Source organism: Hippocampus zosterae, chromosome 19, assembly GCF_025434085.1.
Source record: "Hippocampus zosterae strain Florida chromosome 19, ASM2543408v3, whole genome shotgun sequence".
Taxonomy (NCBI): Eukaryota; Metazoa; Chordata; class Actinopteri; order Syngnathiformes; family Syngnathidae; genus Hippocampus; species Hippocampus zosterae.
This window is the reverse complement of record NC_067469.1, coordinates 8,062,121-8,077,355: the sequence shown is the minus strand read 5'-3', so window position 1 is coordinate 8,077,355 and position 15,235 is coordinate 8,062,121. Positions and strand designations below refer to the sequence as shown.

General features: G+C 45.5%; 2 protein-coding genes across 14 annotated transcripts in view; one reads left to right on the top strand and one right to left on the bottom strand.

Moving 5' to 3' along the window:
* Positions 1–15,235, bottom strand: part of tmem200a (transmembrane protein 200A) — a 127,526-nt gene that overhangs the window by 76,712 nt on the left and 35,579 nt on the right. The gene's annotated exons all lie outside the window — the stretch shown is intronic.
* The window catches only part of epb41l2 (erythrocyte membrane protein band 4.1 like 2), a 38,454-nt gene that overhangs the window by 11,040 nt on the left and 12,179 nt on the right, over positions 1–15,235 (top strand). For 12 of the 13 annotated variants that reach the window (XM_052052725.1, XM_052052719.1, XM_052052720.1 and 9 more), the window contains exons 4-14: positions 911–1,147; positions 3,514–3,618; positions 3,828–3,870; positions 4,563–4,638; positions 5,644–5,740; positions 7,015–7,139; positions 7,214–7,301; positions 8,724–8,876; positions 9,216–9,313; positions 9,403–9,575; positions 10,888–10,967. In XM_052052725.1, the coding sequence (XP_051908685.1) occupies positions 911–1,147; positions 3,514–3,618; positions 3,828–3,870; positions 4,563–4,638; positions 5,644–5,740; positions 7,015–7,139; positions 7,214–7,301; positions 8,724–8,876; positions 9,216–9,313; positions 9,403–9,575; positions 10,888–10,967 (1,275 nt within the window). Of the gene's footprint in view, positions 1–910; positions 1,148–3,513; positions 3,619–3,827; positions 3,871–4,562; positions 4,639–5,643; positions 5,741–7,014; positions 7,140–7,213; positions 7,302–8,723; positions 8,877–9,215; positions 9,314–9,402; positions 9,576–10,887; positions 10,968–12,400; positions 15,084–15,235 lie in introns of those variants that run through there. The other variant, XM_052052726.1, reaches the window with a different exon arrangement.

Sequence of the window (15,235 nt, the reverse complement as noted above, 5' to 3'; positions counted from 1 at the left end):
ATTATCAAAATAAGTGTGATCTATAGTCCCTAAAATACAAGTAAAGTCGCTTTTCTGACGTATTAAGTGGGCTTTTTGCAATAATGATATCTTGTATGTCTACTTCTAGAGGTCAAATAAATCATTAAAATACTCTTGGGGTGGAGATGTACTGCCTGAAGCCTGTCACAAGTCTCGATGGCCGCGACGCAGAGGCTGTGCCACGATCGGGTTTGTTTACAGAGTGCGTGGTTTGGATGCAAGTCTGTTCCGCTTCCTCTCTCTTGCCTAAAATGGCGTTCCTCCAACATAGTCAGGAAAAGTGAAAAGGTGATAAACCGTTTCATGCAATGTTTGCACAATGGAGAACGACGTTTGTTGAGTTTGTTGGCTGTTCAGTTTGACTGATGGGCCATATTGAAAAGTTTACAGTCAATTTAACGGGTTGGCGATTATTGCCGATGATCTTTAGAATGTAAAAGAAAAGAGAAAAAAAAGCATGTCTGTGGGTTTAAGTGCTGGTAATTATTGCCGCGCGAGGCCCGCAGTTTGCAGCATCCCACGCCGTAAAAAAACCACAAGCTAAACCACTGGTGAGCAAACGAGAGGGGAAGGTGTCATAACAGTCAGCCAGCAATTTTGTTTTGCAGAGGTTTTTTTTTACCACAAACCAGGCATGGGGAACCTTTTTTATTTTTTTTGTCACTGATGTCAAATCAGTCTTAGAACTCCTCTGCGCATATTTGCCGCTCAGCCCACCCTCTTGCTCACTGTTCCGTCCAGTCGTCACAATGAGCCACCCAGGCCCACCCAGTGACATCAGCTCCTCAGTCGGCGAGCCAAAAAGAGCCGCCCACCCTGCACTTTTCCAGAAGCGCACACAAGAAGAAAGAGCCGCAGAGGGTCTTTCAACCATCTTTTTGTTTTCCAGCCTGCCTTGGAAACGAAAGTCGAGGAGAAAAGCGCAGAGGGCGTCAAAGTTGCAGGTGAGGGCGGAGCCCAAGAGGAGCAGCCTCAGGAGGCGGAGGTGAAGGAGCGAGCGGAGGGAACCGAGGGCCAGACCTCCATTTTCCAGTCGCCGCTTCGTTTGGTGAGGAAGAGCAGGATGAAGCTGGTGGTGTGTCACGTTACCCTCCTGGACGGCTCGGACTTCACCTGCGAGGTGGAGGTGAGATTGTTTTCTTCTGTCGGTCATACGTGAGTGTCCCTCCGCTAATGATGCAATCGAGAATAGGATCCGGTGCGTGTGTGGGTGCACAAGTGCATGTGAAGGGTCTCCAAAACGTTCTGCCTCGCTTCTTTGAGCCACTCTCGTTGTTTGGGTGGGGTCGGCGAGATAAATCCAGACTAAAGCTGGAGTTTGATTGCTGCCGCGTGGGCTGTGCGAAGCACCCGCTTACACACTCATGGACGCAGACACAAACTCGCACATTTAGCAGATTATGTGAGGGGGACGCAAGGGGGGAACCCCCCCCCCGCTAGATTAGTTACCTACATCTGCGGCTTACTACGAAGCACAGACGGTACATTCTTATGACGTCAGGTTGGACATGCGCTTTGTAATGCTAATCACAAACAGGAGCCAAATAGCCCCAATGAAATAAGACAGACAAAGATTTGAATAATATCCCAAAAAAATGCTTTCCAGTGCGCCAGTGTCGTTTGAACACAAGGCTGTTTGTCCTGCAACAGATAACGCTGAGACTGCAACAACTGCTATTGTCCTAAACACACACACACACTCACACGCACATACCCAATGGCATGGCCAGGCTGGCAGAGGCAGAAAGATGCACAACGCATTCCAGAGAGGAAACGACAAATGTTGTACAGCAGCGGCCTCACATCGTTGTTTGGGAAGCCGTCAGTCGTCCCACCTGAAGATACGATGCGTTCGCTCCACCGAATGGAAGAACGTACCGAAGATGTTTTCTTGTTGGAAGCAAAAGAGAAATGGCAACTTTAATTCCCGATTGCTTCCACTTTCCGCACGCCTCGCCGCCCGTCTCGAAAGTCTCACTCTCCGGAATGCAGCCCTCAAGTCAACACGCACACATTTTTTTTTCACCCGCTTGCTTTCTGTCTGACCTTCTGCCTGTGTAAAGGTCACTGTAGCCCGTTGCGTGTACGCATGTGTGTGCGTGTGTGTGTGTGTGTGACTAAATGTCATTGTCATTGCTCAGTGTGGAGGATTTTATGATCCACTCGATGGAATGCGACCCGGAGCGCATATTGAGGAGACAGAGCTGCATTGATGCAGACGCTCGGACAGGAAGTCAAGCGCCACATACCAAAACATGTCCCATCTTCTTAAATGTGTCAAACTCAAGGCCCGGGGGGCCAGATGTGGCCCGCCACATCATTTTAAGTGGCCCTGGGAAAGCAAATCAAAGATGACAACTTCCATGAGGTTGCTAAAATCTGGACCAAAATTTCACATTTTCAGATGTAATAAATCAGCGACATATTGGAAGCATTTTCTTCTCACTAAATCCATCATGACAGTTATTTAGCAATAATTGAATAAAACGTTATTCTTTACTTCTTTATAGAGTTTCAGTCATCACAGCCCTCCAACGGTAATTATCATGTGGCCCGCGACAAAAATGAGTGTAACACGCCTGTCTTAAATGTTGTCGATATAATGAGGGTAAATCTATCGTCATTTTTTTCCTTATATTGATTTTTTTGGGGGGGAGTACAACAGATTTCCAGATACAGTCAAACCTCGGTTTTCGAACGTCTCCGTTCTCAACCGAAACGGTTTTCGACCAAGAATTTCAATTTTTTTTTTTTTTAATGCCTAGGATGACGACCGAATTTCGGTTCTCGAACAAACCGAGCGCACTTGAATGCCGCACTTGACTCCTCTCGCCTTCCTGACACGAGGAAGTGACGCTTCCTCGTTTAGCGTTCCATGGTGAACAGACGTGTTCAATAAAGATTTTTTTTTTTTAAAGAGCGTAGTTTCGGTTTTTGAACAAATCGGTTTTCAAACAGCCTTCTGGAACGGATTATGGTCGAAAAACGAGGTATAATAATAATAATAATAATAATACATTTTATTTATAAGCGCCTTTCAAGACACCCAAGGACACTTTACAATAACAAAAAAACACAAAACAATATGACTGTATTAACAAAAAAAGAAAACTCACTTGTATTCTTTGGCGTTCGACTCAGCATGACTTAGATTTGTTCTTGATTTTACTGCTTGGTGCTTTCTTCCGCCTTTATTACCGATTCGTCTTACTGTTTATTGTGTATGTTAAATCGCTCCATGTACAGCACTTTGTATGCAGCGATGGCTGTTTGAAAGTGCTCTATAAATACTGTTGACTTGACTTGACTTGACAAAATATCAACTGAAAGGGTCTACGGTAGTGTGACTTTGTGTGGACGTTCATTTGGTTTTGATTTCTTCTTTTGGGTGCGATTAAATTAGTCCATCGTCACCCACTATTTTTTAAATTTGTAAATAGGTGTTTTTCTTTTCAGTCTTTACTCTATCTTTTGCCTTCTCTCTTACTACAGAAACGAGCCAAGGGTCTATTCCTGTTCTTCAGGGTGTGCGAGCACCTCAATCTGCTGGAGAAGGACTATTTTGGTCTGACGTACATGGACCACCACGAACAGAAGGTGCTTTCCCTCTTGCCGTGCACACACAAATACGCGCCAAAGTGTCCACGCGGTGGGCCCGATTGATTAAAATCTCAAATCCTGTAGAAGTAGCAAAGCAGCAGTTTGCACAAGCAAGCAACTTTGCGTTCGTTTTGGCGCACATTTGTCTCTATTAGGCCCAGTGTGTAACTTCCAAGTGTCTCAGACATTTTTGTCTCTGCCCGCAGTGCTGGTTGGACCCCACCAAGGAAATCAAGAGACAAATCCGCAGTAAGTTCTCACTTTTTATTTGAAGAGAATAGACTTTACAGACTTAAAATAAAAAGAAAACATGCCATTTTGGTTCACCGAGTGTAGTTTCAGATGTTGCCATGTGTGGGTGCGTCCGTGTTTAAAACTCAGCGGCGCAAAAATGGAAAGTTTGACACAGTCGCGCATTTAATTACAGTCAGTTAACACTCTGCCGTCGAAATCCGGAGGTTTTATATGTCCTTGAATTATTTTGGAAACTGCAATTCTTTTTTTTCAAATGCATTGAAAAATTAGCATAGCGAGCGGCAAATGTCAAAACGGGCTTTATTGACCCAAAACTTCGTCCGTATTGGGAAAATAGTTCATAAACACAGAATGAAAGCAAATGTTTTTCAGCAATTGTGCCTTTTTTGACGATTACACGTTGGTATTGGATGAAGCCAGCAGAGCGTTATACAATACAGTGCATTTCATTTGTGTTTATGTGTTTGCGTTGATGCTTGCGTGAGAGATGCCGGCGGCTTAGCGCCATCTAAAAGCTGCTCTTTGCCGCCTCGCTCTCCCGTGTCCGAGTCACACACCCACACAGATGGTAGGAGGCGAGATGGATGGAGCCCGCAGATGACCCCGATCACATCGAAATCTCACATTTCCACAAATGGCCCCCCGTTTTTTTTCCTCTGTTCTACTCTTTCACATCTGTCCTTTAGGTAACAACTGGCAGTTTGCATTCAACGTCAAGTTCTACCCACCTGATCCCTCGCTGCTCACCGAAGACATCACAAGGTGAAGACTCAACATGAACGCTGCGTGAAAATGGATCGGACGTCTGCATTCCTGTAAACAAAACGGTCCGGGGTTTACACTGACCAGCGCACACTCACAGCCTACGTTTAGGCGCACTAAAGCTCAAGTCACAAGCTGGCTGTCAGGGTGGACTCTACCCATCACGCTCCGCGCCGCCCCGTCCAATTTTCGCTTGTTCACGTTTCTCTCTCTGTGATATGCGCACACTCACAGGCAACAATGAGGCGTTCTAATGAGGCTATGCCACTGGACTATCCGAAAGTTGTTTTCGGGGTGTGGGTATAGCTAAGTTTGCTCAAATTGTTTTATCGTGAGGGAGGGCTAAGGTGTGTCCCTAGCCTGTTTTAGCCACGCTTCAAAATTCTGGAAAACATAAATCATGAACAACAGCTTTACACTATATCTCCACAGCTGAGTTCTTCATAGTTTGCAAATCATTCCCTGTTTATAGCAATGATCTTCAAACAAATCTCTGAATTCACTTAACGGGAACTTTACGCTGCATTTTTCCAGGCCTTAAAGCAGTTTAAAGCCAGCACTGTGTTTGCCCACTGAAGAGAACTCGAGCAAGTGGTTGACTGCCACTTAAGCGTCCATGTCAGCAAATGTCCCCCTTGCCGCTTTATTGCCTTTTTTGAAAGACTTTCCCCTCGTAACCAGGATCCAGGACCGGCTTCCCGCCGATGACTCCTCCTGCGGTGTTTGAATTCTGTCACTCACTCGCAAACCTCCATTTGGATAATGAATTCCTCCGCTTAAGGCTAGCCAGCATCCACAACAACAATTCACTGTCCGCAAGTTTAGAGAACGTTACGCAACTGACTTTTCGCCACTGCCCTGTGGAGGATTAGCAGCGAGGTTACCCCGACCAATCGTCATACTGCGAAAATCATACAAACAAAGCAAACCGGCATTTAATCCTCCTTCCGGCGGACACAGCCCCCCTCGCCCCCTCCACTAACTCACTGTGTTTCTCTTGTCAAGGTACCTGTTGTGTCTGCAGCTCCGCGAAGACGTGGCATCCGGTCGCCTGCCTTGCTCGTTTGTCACTCACGCTCTCCTGGGCTCGTACACACTGCAGGTAAAGTCGAAGTAGATGTACGGTGCAGATGGAATGACACATTTCCAATGTTTTATTCTCAAATGGCACAAGTGGGACCTGCATCAGAGCAGCATAAATTTGACCAATAAATACATATATTTAAAAAAACCTTCACTGTAAATATATATGAACTCATTCACTCCCAAAGACGTTTATAAACGTCTTTTCAGACTTGGTCCATAATTGGCTGGTACTGAATGAGTATACAGTATATATATATAACTAGCTGGTTCGCCGCCCTCCGGGCGGCTCATCAGCTAGTTTCTGCGGAAGGCTGGTAAGGTGGTGGTTCGCCGCCCTCCGGGCGACTCATCAGCTAGTTCCTGCGGAAGGCTGGTAAGGTGGGCCTTCGGCCCACAAAAGTGTTGTTGCTTGGTTCAACTTTTTGTTCATCTTCATTGCTTATCGCGAAAATAAAGAGATGTTTAGCTCTACTAAATAACTAACAATTTCATTGCAATGCTTGTGGGTAGACAACATTTTTTCGCTAAGATGCCCGCGCGATCGTAGTGAGCCACTGCCTGAGCGGCGCAGTGGCGGCGCGCAGCGGCGCGGTGAAGTAGGTACGTTTTGAAAAGGGACAGACGGAAGGACAGACCGCGTGCGGGACGACGCGCAATATATATATAAGATAATATATAATATATATATAATAAGCGGCCTGGTGGTCAAGTGGTTACCGTGTCGGCTTCACAGTGCAGAGGTGCAGGGTCTCGTTCTGCTTCCAGCCTTCTTCTGTGGAGTTTGCATGTTCTCCCTGTGCCTGCGTAGGTTTTTTCCCGGGTACTGCAGTTTCCTCCCACATTCCAAAAACACGCGGAACAGGTTACTGGAGCACTCTAAATTGTCCCTAGTTGTGAGCGCTGGTGGTTGTTGATCTCTGTGTGCCCTGTGATTGGCTGGCAACCAGTTCAGGGTGCCCCCCACCTACTGCCCGAAGACAGCTGGCATGGGCTCCACCACGCCCCGTGACCCTTGTGAGGATGAAGCAGATCAGTAAATGGATAATAATAATAATAATAATACATTTTATTTATAAGCGCCTTTCAAGGCTAAAGTATAACTACAGTCAAAACCATTAAAACGATGAACTATGATATAGAATCAGTTCATTGGAGACAAAAAAAAAGGATATTAGCATCAAATGAAAATTGGGCAATTGCTCCTGCAGTGTAAATCCAGCCTTAATGTTGTTGTTGCTGTGAGCGACCAGCTGGTCAACCGGTCTACGGTCTTTGTGTTTGATTCCACAGGCGGAGTTTGGTGACTACGAACCTGAGCAGCCTCGGCCTCTGGATTACATCAGCCAGCTGAGTTTTGCCCCCAATCAGAGCAAAGAGATGGAAGAGAAGATGTTGGAGTTACACAAGTCCCACAAGTAAGAGCCATTGTTGAAAATCAAGTTTGATACACAGGGGCGGTTACGGACTGCTAAATTTCTCTGACCTTCAGGGGAATGACACCAGCACAGGCCGACACACAGTTTCTAGAAAACGCCAAGAAGTTGTCCATGTACGGGGTGGACTTGCACCATGCTAAGGTAAAACGACCCCCTCCTCCCCCACACCCCTGCAATTTTCTTCATTGATGTGCATGTCTCAGCTGTGCAAACACTTACGAGAAGGCCATGGGAAAAGCCCACTTCCCTCGCTGAGCTAGCGGGGGCATCAGACGGCACGTTCCCATGTGTGTCGTGATGATATTTGTCCGTGCCGGAAAACCGAGGAGGAAAGTATTTGTGAGAGAGGGAGATGGCAGGCTTAAAATAGAAAAGGAGAGGATGTGAGATGGAGGGCAAGCCGCTCGGATGAACCCTTGAAAGAGCGAAAGAGACGGTGGTTCTTTGAATAAAAAGGGCATGCTCCCATGAGCAGCATGGATTGGGGCATTTCATTTTTATTTTTTTTGCGTCAATATTTGAAAACAGCAGACATTGTGTTGCTATGGTCACAGATAGAGAAATGACTCTGTCGTCAAAGCGAGGGATCGATGAGCTTTGGCAAGTTTGTGTGACCCGTGTGTGTGTCCATTATGTACTTATTGCAACCCCCATTAGCAACAGGTTACCCCTACCCCCCCTGTGTTAAGTCAATACCCCACTGACCATTGCCAGATGGACTCGGACTTAAAAGCTTTGCACCGAGTTCGCCTGCCAGCCAACCACGTTGCCATTGACTAATTAAGTTTGTTTTGAGACAGCAGCAAATAAAATTACGTTTAGCGTACATACACCGGGAACTGTACATTGACTTTTATTTAATTTTTTTTTTTTTAATGTCAGAACTTGAGCACATTTGTTCATATTAGCAATTACCGTATTGGCCTGAATATAAGACCTCCCGGATTATAAGACGACCCCCTCTTTTTCATGACACAAGTTTGAAAAAAATACTTTTTAAATACCAAAAAAAATTTATACAGAAAATAATTACAGTACATCTGAAACAAATGATTGAAACAATATGTTTGAGAGAAAAAGCATCTTGAAGTTTGCACCATAACTTCTCCTCAGCTGCCGGTTAAGCTGGCCGATCTTCGACCCACTTTTCTCCAGATTGTCGCTACGTTTCTTCATTTTAATTTAATAATAGAAAAGATAAAGGATCTTTTCTATTATTTTTTTCTTTTCTTTCTTACCGCTATTTTTTTAATTTTTCTTCTTCGTGCTACCGCTATTTTTATTTTTCATCTTCGTCACAGGGGTTCACTTTGGCCTGGGGAGTCAAGTTCAGCATTCGCTTCAATGATATCTGGCGCCATCTAGCGTGGTGAATGGGTCTAGACCCCGAATATAAAACAACCCCCACTTTTCAGTCTTATTTCAATGCAAAAAACACCGTCTTATATTCGGGCCAATACGGTATATGGTGCAATTGTGACACGAGCACCTTGTTGTTCGCCGCAAGTGCATGCACTCGAGGTGTCATTATGTCTACAGTGATTTGAATGTGTCCCATTGCAGGATTCTGAGGGCGTGGACATCATGCTAGGAGTGTGCGCCAACGGACTCTTGGTCTTCAAGGACCGGCTGCGGATAAATCGCTTTGCTTGGCCCAAGATCCTCAAGATTTCCTACAAGAGGAACAACTTCTACATCAAGATCAGACCTGGAGAGGTACGTGAGGTGCTGCGAGCAGCGCTGATTCACCGCATGGGTCGAGTTGAAAGTCCCTGAACTGCATTTCGCGGTCTTGCGACACATATGTGTTTATTCAACACATATAAGTACTCCATTTGTATTGAGGTGCAACTTCTAACAAGTTGGCATTTCTCTCTCTCATCATCGATGTGACAAGCCAAGATTCAGCCCCTAATCTTTATCATCCACTCAGAAGCTGTGCTGAGCTCAAAACAAAAGCGATGCTACGGCACCCGCGTTCACTCTAATATAGTAACACAATTACGCTGTGCACTTGTTGACCCCATTTTTCATGTGTTTTGTTATTTCCGACAGACGGAGCAATTTGAGAGCACCGTGGGATTCAAACTCCAAAATCATCGCTCCGCCAAACGGCTGTGGAAAGTCTGTGTCGAGAACCACAGCTTCTTCAGGTATGGGGGGGGGGGGGTACCCCAACAATAAAACCCTCTCTGCAAATGTCAAGAGCGACAATTCCATGATCCTCCCTTTTATTTTCCAGGCTGAACGCCCCAGAGCCGCCCTCCACTCCGCGCTTTTTGACTCTGGGCTCCAAATTCCGTTACAGCGGACGCACGCAGACCCAAACCCGCCTGGCCAGCACCCTCATAGATCGGCCTGCTCCCGCTTTCGAGCGCACGTCGTCGAAACGCATCAGCCGCAGTTTAGACGGAGGTAACACTCCCACACCGACAGCAGACATCCAGGCTGGGTTGTGTTCAGGAGTACATTTTTCGCCGTCTGACCAGATACGGGAAATAGCTGCAGCTGCTTCCTGCCATGCAGAGACGGAGATGAAAAGGCAGAATGTTCTGAGGGCCCCGACGGGGAAATGAATGTCGCGTCGAGTGTACCGTACCAAATTCCTCTTTGTTTCAAAGGTTGCACAGCCAAGGTATTACTTGGTCGGAAAAACCTCACCACAATGTTACAGTTATCTTAGGAAAGTATCACACACCTGTTTTTTATTTTATTTTTTTTTTAATGTGTGGCTTGACAGTTTGGGCACACTTGTCGCTCTTCCAAGCCACATGTGACATCGCCCTCAGCTGGACGAGCTTTTCCACTACACTCACATCAACAACTGAGGGTCATGACAACTGCGTGGAAAGCAAACATTTGAGTGCCAAATTCCAAGTACATGGACCTTGTACTAGTATGCTGTTCAGTCACACTTTTTCTCCCCAATGGTGTATGGCCATTAATGTAGATGGGTAGGAAATTGACACATGCCTATTGGATAGGCCTGTTGGTGTTACTAGTGCATCTCAGTAGGTTACTTGTATGGTTATTTGCACAATAGTTAGCCAAAGGGCTAGCGGAGTGTTATTTATTCATTCATTTTCCGATCCGCTTTATCCTCACAATGGTCGTGGGGGGGTGCTGGAGCCCATCCCAGCCGGCAGTTGGCGGGGGACACCCTGAACGGTTGCCAGCCAATCGCAGGGCACACAGAGACGAACAACCGTCCACGCTCGCACTCACACCTAGGGACGATTTAGAGTGTTCAATCAGTCTGCCATGCATGTGTCCAGGAATGTAAATGAATGTGGACGCACTTGCCTTTTGTGGGTTGCACACTTCCTTCTGTACCGAAGCATGACAGTCATATATTTGGAGCAAAACATGCTTGTGTAAATGTATCATACGTAACTGCTTTCAATTGGTACGCGGATGAGATAAAAAAAAAAAAAGATATAAATGGGGTTTCGTCCGTTCCTAACTGTGTTAAATATGTGGTATTGGAAGGCAAAAATAAAAAGCCCAGAGTGTCGCCTTTTTCATCCCCACAGTATTTTCATAGCAAGGCGGCCACCTAGTGTACAGTCAGAGAACATAACAAAGTGCCTACGAACACCCGTTTCACTTTTGATCAATCCAACCGCTTAGGAAACCTGACTGTGTTGTATGTCTCCTCAGTGCCCGCCCACAAAGATGCTTACGCGCCACCATTTGTATGACTCTCCTGCTTGTTTTGTCTCCTCAGCCCCAATGATCAGCATCACAGAGGCCTCCACCACTGAGAACGGACACGAACCCCACCTGGAGCTCCACTCTGACTCCAAGGTGTGTTTGCCCTTCTTTTTTCGCAGCAGGTTCATCGGGAAGAAACACAATGGGATGTGCGTTATTGTTGTCGCCGGGGTCTACTTTGCCACACAGTCGGTTCGATTCTTTTATTTTGCTGCTTGGTTGTATTCTCTATTAGGTGGACTGTGTGGATGTGAGCTTTTGAGTGAGACAAATGGCCTAATAACCCAATGGTTGCCATACATTGTCCGTATTAGTAATGGACGTTTTTTTGGGGGGGGGGGGGGCATTTGTAGTTCACAGTAAATCCGTGGTCCATATTGGTTGTGCATGTCTTCTATTTAACCACCCACTTCCCCCTTTTTCACTTTTACGGTTCCCTCCCCCCTCCAAACCTTGACACTCAGCACTCTTTCCAGCAGTTGACGTCTAACTTCAGTTTTCCTTCAGTCTTTGCCTCCTTTTGACAGAAGTCGGGTTTCCATCCATGGACTGAGATGCACCTTTTGATTCCAAACTTTTAGCTCCAGTTGCCCACAAAGTAAGCCTCGTAAGCGTTTAAAGAAGAAGGGGAGACTAAAGTTTTGCGCCAGTTCCTCTGATGCACCCAGCTGTTTTTTTGTTGTTTTTTTTTGGGTGCACTAGCACAAAATTAAGTCCACCCAAATTTTTCACTGCAACAGCGCAGTTTTATAGGTTCAGTATTTCTTTTATTTATTTATTTTATTATATTTTTTTAAAAGAAAATTGCATCCTGTCTTTTTAAGCAATATTCACCGGTAGATGTGAAACTAAAATGTGGTCATCATAAAGTAAAACATATTTTTATGCAGCTGATATTAACTCATTCAGTACCAGCCGATTCTGGACCAAGTCTGAAAAGACGTTTAAAAACGTCTTTGGGAGTGAATGAGTTAGTTTAAATTGAGTATCCTCTCAGGAATATTGAACACTGGCGGTGAAAAGTAGACCAATAAAAAAATTATATTTGATGAATTCATTTTACAGCAGACTCTGGCTCTGCTCACAAAAATTGCCACTTTGGCAAATCATGAAATTCACAGACACGTTTTCAGAAACGGGCAGCTGTCAAAATGTCGACTTGATTGTGGAATTTCACACGAGACGAGCGGGCAGGCACTCTAGAGACGCAACTGTTTGTATCGAAGCAATTTCAAAGTCGCACCATACTATGCCCGCTTGCAAATTCATATGGTGGGTGCTCCCTCATTTGCATATTTGGAAGGAAACCCGGCCACTGCTGCACTGTGCACTGATCTACCCTGCTGTGCTCATGTTTAACCTTCTTTTTGTGCTGTTGTTGTTCACTAATGTTGTCTCTTCCTCCCCCCTTGCTCCCTGTCTGTTTTTTTCCCCTCCACTCACTCTTTTCATCACTCTTGCATGCTTATTTTGGACACATTTTGACTTTTTACTCCCACGCGTCACATGCGCCTCTCCTCCATCAGTCCATCTTCATGTTCCCTCTTTCTTTCTCTTCGTTATCTTCTCTCTCCTCCATCCCGCCGTCGCTCGACTCCATCTCCGAGCTGGAGCGCGGCCTGTCCGACATCTCCGAGGACGGCGACCTCGCCGCCGACGGGCACCACGAGGCGGCCGCCTTAAGCGCCGCCCCTGACGCGGAAGCGCTCGCGTACAAACAGACGCCTCCCTCGTCGCCAGCCGCGACGCGCCCTCAGTCGCGGGCCTCGGACATTGCGGACTCGGAGGGCGAAAGCGGCGGCGCTGAGGGACGCGGCAGGTGGCGTTCGCTGAGAGACGTGGCGCGATACGTTTTTCTCGTGCTTAGCTTCCGTTCCGTGTTGGAAAAGAGGAAGCCGTTTGCCGTTTGGGCTGCCACAGGGAGGCTGGTTGCGTTAGTTTGCAAGTCGGCTCACAGAGTGAAGATTTTTATCATCACAAGGGCCCGAAGTGTGGCCGCTGTGTCAAGACTTCGTCAATTCAAAGACACGATAACCTCCAAGTTGATTCAGCTACAGGCGAGATTTTCCAGCATGCAGCCTTGTTTGCCTCTCGTTTCCTTCCCTCACCTTCCACCCCTTTCGCTCACGACCGGTAGCAACCTTCCACCTCCACCCGCAGCGCTCGCCTCCCGCCCCGTCGGTAGATCGATCCGCAGTTGCCTCTCCAAACCCTCCCCGCTCCTGCTGCCTTGCCTCTTGGTGGCCTTCCTTCTGGCCGTTATGTTCACGGCCAGCCGCTCCCTTGTCCTGGCTTTGATTTTGGCCGCTCCTCTCGGCCTGACGCTGTGCTACCTGGAAAGGCTGGTCTCCAGCCGCCAGAGGGTCCCGGGCCAGGAGCGTCCCCACAAGCGGGGCGACCTCTTCCCCTCGGACACCCCCCCTTGCGTCAGGCGCCACACGAGGACGCAGGAGATGTGCGATCCCGCCGCATAGACGCTCGCATACCCGTTGGCATACCCGTTTTGTTTCGTTCTATTCTTTTGCACCTGCTGAGCTATCATTTTTTTCTGCTTTTCCCTTTATTTTCTCTTACCGTCAAGCTCACTTTGAAGTTGATAATGCTCCATAGAAAATGTAGGGGATTTAAAATGATAAGGATGTTATGATTACAGTAGGCTAGAATAGTAAAGGAGAGTAACAGTAGATGCCGAAGCAAAGGATTGTAACTTTTGCGGCGCTCATTAGTTAGTCGTGCTCAAATACGAAATTTGGATCGGGGGTGCATTGATGTGTCCCCTCAATGTTTTGACATTTTTATAACACATCAGGTCCACGAGAGTTTTCATTGTTTTTTCTTTTTAAATTGGACCTGTAAAACTTTGCCCAATGCGGATTTGACCACCCGTGGTAATTCGCGACGATGACGTTTCAGAAAGAAAATCCACCTGTCGCTGAACCTAATCCTTCATTCATAAATATTTACAAAATATATGACTATATTTCATATTATATTAATGTTATATTATTATTAATAATAGTAGTAGACAAATGAAAACCTGCTGTATGAGAGTTAAAAAAACAAAACAAAGGCAAGCCTGATTTGGAAGCAGCACATCCAATTATTCTAAAAACAAAACCAAAAAACATTACTTGGATCTCTGATGTATTTAAACAAAAAAATGATTGGCCAATAGCGGCCACACCTCCTGCAGAGCGAAGGCAGCATCTGTAAAGCTGACATATTATGTCAAACAAAATATCCATGAAAAACGAACGCTTCAGTACATCACCGAGGCTGTCATACATTCTAGAGCACAGGTGTCAAACCCGAGGTGCGGGGGCCAGATCTGGCCCGCCATATCATTTTATGTGGCCCGCGAGAGCAAATCAAGCTTGTCAACTTTTCCATGATGCTTGCTCAAGTCTCAACCAAAATGTAAAATTGTCATATGTTAATCCATCATTACATCGAGATATTGCAAGCATTATCTCATTATGTACCGATTAAATTCACGTAAACAATGGCTGGACTAACCATTATTGTTGACTTATAATTTCAAAACTAGTTATCCACCAATTTGTTGTGCACTCAATATGTAATATGTGGAGGTGATTAAACATTTATACGGTTTTACAAAATTCACAGTCATAATGGCCCTCTCAGGGAAACCGTAACTAGAATGTCGCCCGCAACAAAAATGAGTTTGACACCCCTATTCTCGAGTAATATTCTAAATATGTAACATTAACTGCATTCTCGAACGTATTATATGGTCTTGTTTGAATTATGATTTTTCATTTTGTAGGAAAATATTTTTGAAAAGTAGGTATATATTATAAAATTGCAAGCATTCATTCATTGAATTCAAAATAAGTGAAGAATTTAGAAATGTTCATATTAAGTCAAGTATTTTGCCATTTTTATACGATTACCCCCAAAAAAGCCACATTTTAAGCACGCGCGTGGAAATTTATTTTTAATGTTAAAACATTCATGTATAAAACAAAAAAATCTAATAGTTAATAGTGACAGATTTAGTATACTTAAGTATTTTAAGAAGGCAACACACAGCAAATTATATTGTAACAACCTTTTTGCCTCACGACCTTTGGAGGGGTGACCGAGCCCAGCGCCGAGCGCTTCGCTGTGCACCGCGACAAATCAAAGCCCAAATGAGATTAATTGCACTTGTCATGTCGTTGTTCCCCGTACAAATTGGAATTGCACTGTAAAGGTATGAGCAAAGTAGAATTTTTGTGCTGTAGTGGAGCGCAAGCGACGCCTTATTTACGCCTTCGCGGCCGAGCTAGCTCGTGCACTTCATGAACTCAAAACATATTTTCCCATCATCCATTTCATTTTATTTTTTGACTTTCTCC